General features: G+C 47.3%; 1 protein-coding gene across 1 annotated transcript in view; it reads left to right on the forward strand.

Moving 5' to 3' along the window:
• The window catches only part of LOC311226146 (FRAS1-related extracellular matrix protein 1-like), a gene marked incomplete at its 3' end in the record, with an annotated part of 90,177 nt that overhangs the window by 73,219 nt on the left and 3,304 nt on the right, over nt 1–13,654 (forward strand). The window contains exons 11-12 of the mRNA XM_084311520.1: nt 6,676–6,720; nt 9,135–9,326. Of these exons, the coding sequence (XP_084167646.1) occupies nt 6,676–6,720; nt 9,135–9,326 (237 nt within the window). The remainder of the gene's footprint in view (nt 1–6,675; nt 6,721–9,134; nt 9,327–13,654) is intronic.

Genomic DNA, 13,654 nt, shown 5'->3' on the forward strand with positions numbered 1-13,654 from the left:
GAAACAGTCCATTTACACGTATGTATCCTTCATAATCCACGCTCCTGGTCCCAGGACCCGCCCACCACCGAATCACATCACTCCGCCGGATCACTCCGTCGGAAAAAACAAGATGGCGGACAATAATCTTTAACAAATGGATATGTTGATAGCGTCATAACGACTAAATATAAAGCGATTCTGTCAAGGGGAACGTGTTAGTATTTTAAACAATGTTGGATGATGTAATTGATGGGTCTTGACTCAATCTAGAACAAAAGAAAAATCGCGGATTGATTGATAGATTAATTGATTGATTTAAATTTCTTCCTTCCTACTTTCCGACTGCAGCGTTCTCTCTCACACTGTTCGACGCTGGCGTACCCACAAACACACACATACACACACACACACACACACACACACACACACATACACACACACACGCACACGCACACTGTGACACACACACACACACACACACACACGCACACACACACATACACACTCCTGTCTGCAACAGCGGGGGAGTCAGACTGAGAGAGAAGCAGCGCTGTTTTAAGTGAGCATGGTCTATTGAATTGATTGATTGGTTGATTGCTAATTTTATTACTGTACCCCTGGTTTCCAACTGGTTAAGTTTAGGCTAAAAGAAATAAATAAAAAAATAGGGCGAAGAAAACGTTTTTTTCCTATAGGGCAAAGAAAACGTTTTAATAAATTTTCAATCAATCATTCCAATAATACACAGTTGGATGTGTTAGTTGGTTGGATGCACTTCAAGCTGCTTCCACATGAGGCAACTTCTCTCAATCATTCCAATAATACACAGTTGGATGTGTTAGTTTGGTTGGATGCACTTCAAGCTGCTTCCACATGGAGTTGTGGGAACTACTTTTTCTGGCGGATGGTTTTTTCAATAAATCTTCGATTAATGTGTGTTTATTGTATAGAAATAAGGTTGGATGAATCTGGCAGTTGTATAAAAGCTTTACACCACGTGCAGTCGTGATTTGTGACCAATAAACCATGCCTAGGGGGGTCTAACGACCCTCGGCTGCGCCTCGGGCCTAACAACCACCCCTAGGCATGGTTTATTGGTCACAAACCACTCCTGCGTGTGATGTAATGCTTAAATACGTGTTATGGTTTGTAACCGACCCCAATCGCACAACACAAGACAGGTATGGTGGTTTGCCAAGAAACAGATATTTATTGAAACACAGGGAAAAACAGGGAAAAGGGCACGGTCCCTTTAAGGGAGAATCACAAATGCAGGAAAAGGGAACACTATGGGAAGGTAAGGGAACGCCTAAGGGAAGGTTAAGGGAAACGCCTTGGGACAGAGGAACTAGAGACTAGGTAAACAAGGGACAAGGAGAACTAGGGAGAGAGGACTAGGGACTAGGAGAGCTAGGGATAGAGGACTAGGGACTAGGAGAACTAGGGAGAGAGGACTAGGGACTAGGAGAGCTAGGGATAGAGGACTAGGGACTAGGAGAACTAGGGAAAGAGGACTAGGGACTAGGTGAGCTAGGGATAGAGGACTAGGGACTAGGAGAACTAGGGAAAGAGGACTTGGGACTAGGAGAGCTAGGGATAGAGGACTAGGGACTAGGAGAACTAGGGAAAGAGGACTTGGGACTAGGGGACTGAGGAGAGAGGACTAGGGACTAGGAGAGCTAGGGAAAGAGGACTTGGGACTAGGAGAGCTAGGGATAGAGGACTAGGGACTAGGAGAACTAGGGAAAGAGGACTAGGGACTAGGGGACTGAGGCCCGCGGAGGCGGGGGACTAGGGGACTGAGGCCCGCGGAGGCGGGCTGGGAAACAGGGAGGAACTGGGAGGACTGGTGGAAATCATCTGGGCCGCTCCAGCGTATGCGTAATGGTACAGGAACAGGCAGCGGGGCGAGAGCGTCGCCACCGGGGCGCCGGCTGTCCGAGCCGAGGACAGAGTGGTGCTGGAACAGGCGGCGGTGGCGAGGGTATCGCCACCGGGGAGCCGGCAGTCCGAGCCGAGGACAGAGTGGTGCTGGAACAGGCGGCGGTGGCGAAGGTGTCGTCACCGGGTAGCCGACTGTCGGAGCCGAGGACAGAGTGGTGCTGGAACAGGCGGCGGTGGCGAAGGTGTCGTCACCGGGTAGCCGACTGTCGGAGCCGAGGACAGAGTGGTACTGGAACAGGCGGCGGTGGCGAAGGTGTCGTCACCGGGTAGCCGACTGTCGGAGCCGAGGAACAGAGTGGTGCGCCACTGCTTGAGTGCGCACCGGAACCGAGAGACGCGTCGGGTGCGTCTGCGAGGAGGAGTGTGCCAAGCACGAAGGTCTAGAAGATGCGCGTTGCGCGCTGGTCTGGAGAGCGTGCCAAGCTCGAGGGTTCTTGGAAGATGCGCGTTGCGCGCTGGTCTGGAGAGCGTGCCAAGCTCGAGCGTCCTTGGAAGATGCGCGTTGCGCGCTGGTCTGGAGAGCGTGCCAAGCTCGAGGGTTCTTGGAAGATGCGCGTTGCGCGCTGGTCTGGAGAGCGTGCCAAGCTCGAGCGTCCTTGGAAGATGCGCGTTGCGCGCTGGTCTGGAGAGCGTGCCAAGCTCGAGGGTTCTTGGAAGATGCGCGTTGCGCGCTGGTCTGGAGAGCGTGCCAAGCTCGAGCGTCCTTGGAAGATGCGCGTTGCGCGCTGAGGACTGGAGAGCGTCTGCGCTGGTCTGGATGTGCGTCAGGACGAACAGCTGCGCGGGGGTCTGCAGTGGAACGCTGGGGTGCCTCCCGTGGAAGTACAGGGAGCGCAGACCAGTCTCCCCCACAGGCAACGGCGACAGCTGGCGAAGGCTGGAGCAAACATCTCGACGCCGGAGAATGGAACAGCATAGGCAGACAGAGGATCTCCCGAAAGAGTCTAGATGTTTAGAGAATATGACTCGGCAAGTATACAACACGACCCCACGCCAAAACGAGGGGAAGCGCTCTGGTATTTAAAGCCCACAGGGGGACTAATTAGCCTGCCACCACAGGTGCGAGAGATAATAGAATATCGAACAGGTGTGGCCACTAAGGGTAAGGAACGAGAGGGTGGGGGCTAGAGAGAGTGAGTGAGAAGGGAAAATAAACAGTATAGAAGGGAAATAAACAGTATAGGCTTAAAGAAACAGAGAAAAGGTAGTGAGCAGCGGGCAAAACCTCACAGTATCCCCCCCTCCAACGGGAGCCACCCGGCGACCCAAAACAAATACAGACAGAGTGGCAGGGGGCAAAACAAGAGGTACTGGCCAAGCCAGCAGGGGAAGCCACCACAAGAGTGGGGCTAGCAAAAGAAACAGGGTCGCCGAGGGGTAACTGGGGGAACTGGTCTAGAGGAACTGGTCTAGAGGAACTGGGTCTAGAGAACTAGTCTAGAGGAACTGGTCTAGAGAACTGGTCTAGAGAACTGGTTTAGAGAACTGGTCTAGAGAACTGAGGGGCAAGCAGGGTAGCAAAGGGGTAACCATGGAAGCACCGGGAAAGGGCTAGCAGAGGGAAGGTTAGCTGCCAGGGCACTGATAGCTACAGGGCCTATGCTAGCTGTACTGCTACATCAACATAGAGGCTGCGCAAGCTGCCGGAGCTAGGCTGGCAGACAGGGCTGGACCAGCATGAGAGCACAAGCTAGCTGGAAGGACAGTCCTAGCTGTGTGAAAAACTACACAAAAAAGTGGAGGCCATGCAGAGGGACCGGGTTAGCTGCTTGGGCCTGGCTAGCTACAGGGCCTATGCCAGCTGCAAGGCTGCATTAACATAGAGGCTGTGCTAACAGCCGGGGCCAAGCTAGCAGACCGGGGCCATGCAGAGGGAAACTGGGTTAGCTGCCAGGGCATGGCTAGCTACAGGACCCATGCCAGCAGCAAGGGCTGCATAAACATAGAGGCTGTGCTAGCAGCCGGGGCAAGACTAGCAGACAGGGGCTCTGCTGAGGGACTGGGTTAGCCGCCAGGGCATGGCTAGCTACAGGGGGGTCAAACAGGGCAAACGGGAAGCAAACAGGGGAGCTAACCGGGGAGACTAACAAGCTAAACAGGGAAGCCAAACTGGGCTAAACAGGGGAGTAACAGGCTAACAAGGGAGCTAAACAGGACTAACAAGGAAGCTAAACTGGGCTAACAGGGAAGCTAACAGGGCTAACAGGGGAGCTAGAGGGGACAAGAAAAAAAAAAGGCAAACTCAACATACACAGTCTGTGCTGGCTGGGGTCGTAGACCTGGTGGGGTCGTACTGTTATGGTTTGTAACCGACCCCAATCGCACAACACAAGACAGGTATGGTGGTTTGCCAAGAAACAGATATTTATTGAAACACAGGGAAAAACAGGGAAAAGGGCACGGTCCCTTTAAGGGAGAATCACAAATGCAGGAAAAGGGAACACTATGGGAAGGTAAGGGAACGCCTAAGGGAAGGTTAAGGGAAACGCCTTGGGACAGAGGAACTAGAGACTAGGTAAACAAGGGACAAGGAGAACTAGGGAGAGAGGACTAGGGACTAGGAGAGCTAGGGATAGAGGACTAGGGACTAGGAGAACTAGGGAGAGAGGACTAGGGACTAGGAGAGCTAGGGATAGAGGACTAGGGACTAGGAGAACTAGGGAAAGAGGACTAGGGACTAGGTGAGCTAGGGATAGAGGACTAGGGACTAGGAGAACTAGGGAAAGAGGACTTGGGACTAGGAGAGCTAGGGATAGAGGACTAGGGACTAGGAGAACTAGGGAAAGAGGACTTGGGACTAGGGGACTGAGGAGAGAGGACTAGGGACTAGGAGAGCTAGGGAAAGAGGACTTGGGACTAGGAGAGCTAGGGATAGAGGACTAGGGACTAGGAGAACTAGGGAAAGAGGACTAGGGACTAGGGGACTGAGGCCCGCGGAGGCGGGGGACTAGGGGACTGAGGCCCGCGGAGGCGGGCTGGGAAACAGGGAGGAACTGGGAGGACTGGTGTAAATCATCTGGGCCGCTCCAGCGTATGCGTAATGGTACAGGAACAGGCAGCGGGGCGAGAGCGTCGCCACCGGGGCGCCGGCTGTCCGAGCCGAGGACAGAGTGGTGCTGGAACAGGCGGCGGTGGCGAGGGTATCGCCACCGGGGAGCCGGCAGTCCGAGCCGAGGACAGAGTGGTGCTGGAACAGGCGGCGGTGGCGAAGGTGTCGTCACCGGGTAGCCGACTGTCGGAGCCGAGGACAGAGTGGTGCTGGAACAGGCGGCGGTGGCGAAGGTGTCGTCACCGGGTAGCCGACTGTCGGAGCCGAGGACAGAGTGGTACTGGAACAGGCGGCGGTGGCGAAGGTGTCGTCACCGGGTAGCCGACTGTCGGAGCCGAGGAACAGAGTGGTGCGCCACTGCTTGAGTGCGCACCGGAACCGAGAGACGCGTCGGGTGCGTCTGCGAGGAGGAGTGTGCCAAGCACGAAGGTCTAGAAGATGCGCGTTGCGCGCTGGTCTGGAGAGCGTGCCAAGCTCGAGGGTTCTTGGAAGATGCGCGTTGCGCGCTGGTCTGGAGAGCGTGCCAAGCTCGAGCGTCCTTGGAAGATGCGCGTTGCGCGCTGGTCTGGAGAGCGTGCCAAGCTCGAGGGTTCTTGGAAGATGCGCGTTGCGCGCTGGTCTGGAGAGCGTGCCAAGCTCGAGCGTCCTTGGAAGATGCGCGTTGCGCGCTGGTCTGGAGAGCGTGCCAAGCTCGAGGGTTCTTGGAAGATGCGCGTTGCGCGCTGGTCTGGAGAGCGTGCCAAGCTCGAGCGTCCTTGGAAGATGCGCGTTGCGCGCTGAGGACTGGAGAGCGTCTGCGCTGGTCTGGATGTGCGTCAGGACGAACAGCTGCGCGGGGGTCTGCAGTGGAACGCTGGGGTGCCTCCCGTGGAAGTACAGGGAGCGCAGACCAGTCTCCCCCACAGGCAACGGCGACAGCTGGCGAAGGCTGGAGCAAACATCTCGACGCCGGAGAATGGAACAGCATAGGCAGACAGAGGATCTCCCGAAAGAGTCTAGATGTTTAGAGAATATGACTCGGCAAGTATACAACACGACCCCACGCCAAAACGAGGGGAAGCGCTCTGGTATTTAAAGCCCACAGGGGGACTAATTAGCCTGCCACCACAGGTGCGAGAGATAATAGAATATCGAACAGGTGTGGCCACTAAGGGTAAGGAACGAGAGGGTGGGGGCTAGAGAGAGTGAGTGAGAAGGGAAAATAAACAGTATAGAAGGGAAATAAACAGTATAGGCTTAAAGAAACAGAGAAAAGGTAGTGAGCAGCGGGCAAAACCTCACAATACGGCTGCGCTCGGGCAGGCGTTTCAGCGTCATGCCCACCCGGACTAACAGACTTAAGTTTAGTTTTTATCCCAGGGCCATATGTGCACTAAACTCAGCTAAAATTTCAAACAACCATCTCCCCTGCACCCCCCCCCCCCCCCCCCCCACGCACGCGCACACGCACACACAACACTAAGGGAATAGTGCAATTTTTTTTTATACCCCCCTGTTTATGTCCATTATGTCTTACTCTTGTCTTTATTATTTTAATACTGTGTTTTAGGACTGTGTTTTTATTATCTGTGTGACTGCTAGCACCTAGGGCTGCATTTTACATTTCATTGTAACATTGTGACAATGACAATAAAGATCATTCATTCATTCATTCATTCATTCATTCATTCATTCATTCATTCATTCATTCATTCATTCAGGTCCATCAGGGGGGGAAGCGGAAGACCAGTGAGAAGGTGTGGACGGTAAGATTTTTTATTTTTTTTTTTTATCCACTTTTTCTCCCATTTTTCTATATTTTTCTCCCATCCCAATTTCGTATCATCCAATTCAACCCTCCCCTGTCACGAACGCTGTTTCATGCCTCCCACAAGCCGGCTGCAATGTGGACTAAGTCATACATAGCACAAGTCCCCTCCGGTACTTGAGGTAACAGCAGTCGCATCTTTTCACCTGCGCAGCTCGATCTCTCAGTGGCGAGGAGTAACGCGTGGAAGGCTCACGCTGCCCCCGACACTTCCTGATTCTACTGCGCAGGCGCACCAACCGACCTGTAGGAGTCGCTGTCCACAACGCCCGATCCCCACCCATCAGTTTCCCACCCCCTAATACGGCCAATGTGTATTAGTACGGACGACCAGCTAAACTGAAAGCAAATGTGGAGAGCTGGGCTCGAACTGACGAGCCCAGCGTCTCCAGCATTTCGTGGCGAGCGCCTTGCCCACTATGCCACGTAGCCGCCGACGGTAAGACTTCTTAAGCCACGTATCATCAGCTTTGGTTAGAGAGCTCAGAGGAGTGAGTCTGCATGCAGGGTGGCCAATAAGAGGTTGGGTACACCTCTGTGAAAGGTTTGATCTAGCTTTGAAGTAGGGATGTCCGATATTATCGGCCGATATTGGCATTAAAATGTGATATCGGAAAATATTGGTATCGGTTTTCAAAAAAAAATATATATATATATATAATTTTTTTTACATTTCTATAACCTTTATTTACCCAGGCAAGCAAGTAAGAACAAATTCTGATTTTATTTATTGTCAAAAGTATGCATAATGTTATGTTAATTCCACAACAAGACATATGTAATGTTAATTACCTGAAATTATTCCGTTTTTTGGGGGGGGAAACCCTGCATATATCAGTATCGGTTGATATCGGATGATATCGGTATCGGAAATTAAGAGTTGGACAATATCGGTATATCGGTATCGGTAAAAAAGCCAATATCGAGCATCCCTACTTTGAAGTCTTTTAGACAAGCTTTGAAGTCTTTTAGAAGAGCTTTGAAGTCTTTTAGACGAGCTTTGAAGTCTTTTAGACGAGCTTTGAAGTATTTTAGAAGAGCTTTGAAGTCTTTTAGACGAGCTTTGAAGTATTTTAGAAGAGCTTTGAAGTATTTTATTTAGACGAGCTTTGAAGTATTTTAGACAAGCTTTGAAGTCTTTTTGACGAGCTTTGAAGTCTTTTAGAAGAGCTTTGAAGTCTTTTAGATGAGCTTTGAAGTCTTTTATTTAGACGAGCTTTGAAGTATTTTAGAAGAGCTTTGAAGTCTTTTAGACAAGCTTTGAAGTCTTTTAGACGAGCTTTGAAGTATTTTATTTAGACGAGCTTTGAAGTCTTTTAGACGAGCTTTGAAGTCTTTTAGAAGAGCTTTGAAGTCTTTTAGATGAGCTTTGAAGTATTTTATTTAGACGAGCTTTGAAGTATTTTAGATGAGCTTTGAAGTCTTTTATTTAGACGAGCTTTGAAGTATTTTAGAAGAGCTTTGAAGTCTTTTAGACGAGCTTTGAAGTCTTTTAGACAAGCTTTGAAGTCTTTTAGACACGCTTTGAAGTCTTTTAAAAGAGCTTTGAAGTCTTTTAGAAGAGCTTTGAAGTATTTTAGAAGAGCTTTGAAGTCTTTTAGACGAGCTTTGAAGTCTTTTAGAAGAGCTTTGAAGTATTTTATTTAGACGAGCTTTGAAGTATTTTAGACAAGCTTTGAAGTCTTTTAGACAAGCTTTGAAGTCTTTTAAAAGAGCTTTGAAGTCTTTTAGAAGAGCTTTGAAGTATTTTAGAAGAGCTTTGAAGTCTTTTAGACGAGCTTTGAAGTCTTTTAGAAGAGCTTTGAAGTCTTTTAAATGAGCTTTGAAGTATTTTAGAAGAGCTTTGAAGTCTTTTAGACGAGCTTTGAAGTCTTTTAGAAGAGCTTTGAAGTCTTTTAAATGAGCTTTGAAGTATTTTAGAAGAGCTTTGAAGTCTTTTAAATTGGCTTTGAAGTCTTTTTAGACGAGCTTTGAAGTCTTTTAGGATCCACCAAACCTTTTGCTCTTAACAAGGACGTTGGTGATGTGAATCACTTTTTGGTCGCATGAAGGATGGAATAAAAGCAACTCGGGTGTTCTCAAACAACTGACTTGCTTTTTCAACATACTGTAGTATCAAATGGTGCAGACTAGAGCATGTCTGTAATAGTCTGTTAGTCTATCTGTTGCAATATGATTGTGAAAATCACTTATTTTGCCTTTCAATTAGTTCATTTTCTTTCTTTCTTTCTTTCTTTCTTTCTTTCTTTCTTTCTTTCTTTCTTTCTTTCTTTCTTTCTTTCTTTCTTTCTTTCTTTCTTTCTTTCTTTCTTTCTTTCTTTCTTTCTTTCTTTCTTCCTGTCTTCACCACAGTTCCACAGTATGACTCCTCTGCGGTTGGTGGAGGTGGAGCCTGTGCCCCAGGTCCACCCTGAACTCCAGGTGAGCCCCATCTGGGAGTGGCCTGCAGGTGAGAGCCGCCTCCTCCACCAGGTCAGGGTGCGTGACGCCCCACAGATGGACCGCCCGAGACCTAAACCTCACAGAGCGCGGCGCCAGCGCAAGGTATTATTATTATTATTATGATGAATACACTTTATTTGTATAGCACAAATACAAGAATCGCAGCTCAAAGGGGGCGGCTGGGTGGCGCAGCGGACTAAGCGCTCGCCACCACCGCAGAGACTCTGGGTTCGAATCCAGCTGTCAGCGGTGCCTCCGGCTTGGTCAGTCGTCCATACAAACACAATTGGCAGTGTTAGCGGGTGGGAAGAAGGCTGGGTGTGTATCCTGGTCGTTGTAAACAGCGACTCCTACAGGTCGGTCGGGGCGCCTGCTCAGCGAGGAAGGGATCTGGGGGAGGTAGTGTGATCCTCCCACGCGTTACACTCCCCCGGTGAGAGTCCTCGCTGTCAGGTGAAAAGAAGCGGCTGACGACTCCACATGTATCGGAGGAAGACATGTGGTAGTCTTCAACCCTCCCTAGACCGACAGTAGGGGGCAAAAGCGCGCAACGACCAGGAAGGGAATTGGCATAACGACTAAAGTGGGATGGGAGAAAATACGGAAAAAGGGGGAGAAAAAATAGATAAAAAAAATAATTGCAGCTCAAAGTGCTTCACAGCAGTAAAAAAGAAAGGCATACAATTAGCACAAAATTGGCATAACACTTTACAAGATTGACAAAAGAAAGTGCAGACATAAAATAAGTATAAAATAGATAGCAGCAGATACCGATGGTAAAACATTTCAGATGCTTGGGAGTGGAAATATTCCCTACCATAAGACAAACGGTGAAGCACAACTACACAAAAATCCAAAACAAAATCAAAGACGACCTTGATAGATGGGCAAAACTTAAAAACACAGTACAAGCACGGATATCAATAGTTAAGATGGATGTACTACCTAAAATCAACTTCTTCAGTTCAATGCTACCGTTACCCCCTCCAGAGGGTTACTGGAAAAGATTACACTCCTCCACATACAAATTTATTTGGAATAACAAACCACCACGTATAAAAAGATCCACCGCACAGAGAAATAAAGCAGATGGTGGCATGGCATTTCCAGATTTTTTCCTATATTTTAAGGCGTACACATTAAGTCCATTGACAACATGGTTTGACTCCCAAGCATTAGCATCCTGGAGAAAAATAGAAGAAAACATAGTAGCCCCACATAGACTGAAGGACATAGCATACACTAAACTACCAATCAAGCACTGTGAACGAAAATTTGGCCCCATAATTACTCATGCGATCCGGATATGGCGTGAATCACAAAAAAAAAATCCTAACCCACAAAAATGGCACAATCATACTTACTCCCTTATTCAATAACAATGCACTCTTAATTGGAAAACGACCTATAAGATTCCCTATATGGGAAGAGCAAGGCATACACTCATTAGGGGATGTTTTTAACAAACAGGGTTTTTGTAGTGATAAAGAAATACGCAAAAAAATGTATCTCACCAAGTCCACATGGCTTTTTCACAAACAGTTAGAGCTATGTTTGAAGTCTCACGGTGTTCCATTAGACAGACCAATTGAACACCACAGATACCACAAATTCTTCTACGCAAGAGAGACATCGAGAGGTTTTGTTTCAGAATTTTATCATCAATTACTAACGTCCTCGTATGAAACCCTCCAACTTGACTCTGTCTGGAGGAGGGATATACCAGACCTGGAAAATGACTTTGATTGGCAAGGAGCCTGGGCAAATGTCCGACTTACATCAAGGAACCCGGATCATCAACAAATCAATCTTAACTATATTCACAGGACATACTTGACTCCTATAAGACTGTGCCGAATGGGGCTTAAACAAGATTCCAAATGCACCCAATGTGCAAATGGGGACGAAGGGACATTTATGCACATGTATTGGGACTGCTCACCAGTTAAGGCATTCTGGAAAGATGTGACCCAACAAATATCAAAACTCGTATCTTGGAATATACCTGTACACCCCTCGGTATTATTATTGAATGATGTTTTTGAGTTTGCAGTGAATCCACAGCTAAAGAGATTGGTTTTATCGGGTATCACAGTAGCCAAAAAGCTGATCGCATCACGCTGGTTTCAACCGGAAAAAATGTGCCGTAAAGTTTGGTTTCTTACATATCTCGATGTAATTTACCATGAAATATCTACAGCAAGAATTCTGGGTCTCAATGAATCCAAAATGTCAATGTGGTTAGAAGTGGTGGAGAGAATAAAAGCTAGCTTATAATGGTAGTGTCTGGTTAGGTGCGAGGGATAGTGGAGGTACTTCTCAAGGTGGGGTCCGGGGGGGGGGGGGGGTTCGAGCTGAGCATATGTGTGTAGGTTTTTTTTAGATAACAGGTAGGGGTATATCTTATATAAGACAACTAACTAAAATGTGATCTCATTGGATGTGCCCTGACAATTAATGCTTGTATATCTTATCGTGTGTTGTCATGTTTGTTTATATGTTTGTTTAAAAAATAATAAAAAAATAAAATACAAAAAAAAAAAAAAAAAGATAGCAGCAAAATAGACAAAGTCAAGATAAGGCATAGAACATGAAATCACTCGTTTTTCATATTAATATCCAACATATTAATAGGCCTCTTTGTTTACGGTTTGATTATCACTGATACACGTCCTTTTAACTTTAGCTTTTGTGAGTTATGATCACAGGGACTCGAACCCAAGGTAGATAAAGGCATATGAAACCAAGCTCATTCAGAACCCTACTACTTAAGCATTACATCACACGCAGGAGTGGTTTGTGACCAATAAACCATGCCTAGGGGTGGTTGTTAGGCCCGAGGCGCAGCCGAGGGTCGTTAGACCCCCCTAGGCATGGTTTATTGGTCACAAATCACGACTGCACGTGGTGTAAAGCTTTTATACAACTGCCAGATTCATCCAACCTTATTTCTATACAATAAACACACATTAATCGAAGATTTATTGAAAAAACCATCCGCCAGAAAAAGTAGTTCCCACAACTCCATGTGGAAGCAGCTTGAAGTGCATCCAACCAAACTAACACATCCAACTGTGTATTATTGGAATGATTGAGAGAAGTTGCCTCATGTGGAAGCAGCTTGAAGTGCATCCAACCAACTAACACATCCAACTGTGTATTATTGGAATGATTGATTGAAAATTTTATTACCAGATGCAGAATGGGTACAATACAGTACGGCTCAATACACACAATTGTTAAGGGAATGCATAGGAAAAAAACGTTTTCTTCGCCCTATTTTTTTATTTATTTCTTTTAGCCTAAACTTAACCAGTTGGAAACCAGGGGTACAGTAATAAAATTAGCAATCAACCAATCAATCAATTCAATAGACCATGCTCACTTAAAACAGCGCTGCTTCTCTCTCAGTCTGACTCCCCCGCTGTTGCAGACAGGAGTGTGTGTGTGTGTGTGCGTGTGTGTGTGTGTGTGTGTGTGTGTCACAGTGTGTGTGTGCGTGTGTGTGTGTATGTGTGTGTGTGTGTGTGTGTGTGTGTGTGTGTGTGTGTATGTGTGTGTGTGTGTTTGTGGGTACGCCAGCGTCGGACAGTGAGAGAGAACGCTGCAGTCAGTAGCAAGAAGGAAGTAGAAATTTAAATCAATCAATTAATCTATCAATCAAACCGCGATTTTTCTTTTGTTCTAGATTGCCTCAAGACCCATCAATTACATCATCCAACATTGTTTAAAGGGCTAACACATTCCCCTTGACAGAATTGCTTCATATTTAGTCGTTTAGTCGCCATTAACATATCCATTTGTAAATATTATCGGCCACCTTCTTGTGATCCGGCGGAGTGATGTGATGTGGGTCGGTTGTGGGCGGGTCCTGGGCCAGCAGCGTGGATTGTTGCCAATAAAGACGTGTAAAATGACTGTTTCAGCCAATCAGAATCGAGAAATTTGCATGCCGTTGTATAATACTATCCACACAACATTATTAATGTGGAAGACCCACTATAGTGATGACAAAAGGCCTGGGGGGGGGGGGGGGGCTGTATGATGATCTAGACATGTGTAGATATATAACAAGACTTACTGTCTTCAAGAATATGGATACCAATTTCCTCTCTGTATGTTTAGCAGAAAGCTAGGCGGCTGCAAGCCGGATAGCTTTCTACTGGAAATTGGAAACAAATTATATTGGTATTGGGAAATTGGTATCTATCTCCGGAGAAGACGGTAAGCGCATGTTCCGTAATGTTTGCGTGTTCTTTAACTATGCTTGGTGCACTTACAGCACAAGTTCATTAACGTGTCAATTCACCTCTTTCTCACTGTGGGCTGTGGGTGTAGAATAACTACTTCCCAAAATAATAAATTGTCCAATACGTCGGGTTCCTTTATATAGAAGCTTTCGGTGCACGTTAGGTTACATTGCATATTCT

The sequence above is a fragment of the Notolepis coatsorum genome (assembly GCF_963971535.1).
Source record: "Notolepis coatsorum genome assembly, chromosome: 3".
In the NCBI taxonomy this organism is placed as follows: Eukaryota; Metazoa; Chordata; class Actinopteri; order Aulopiformes; family Paralepididae; genus Notolepis; species Notolepis coatsorum.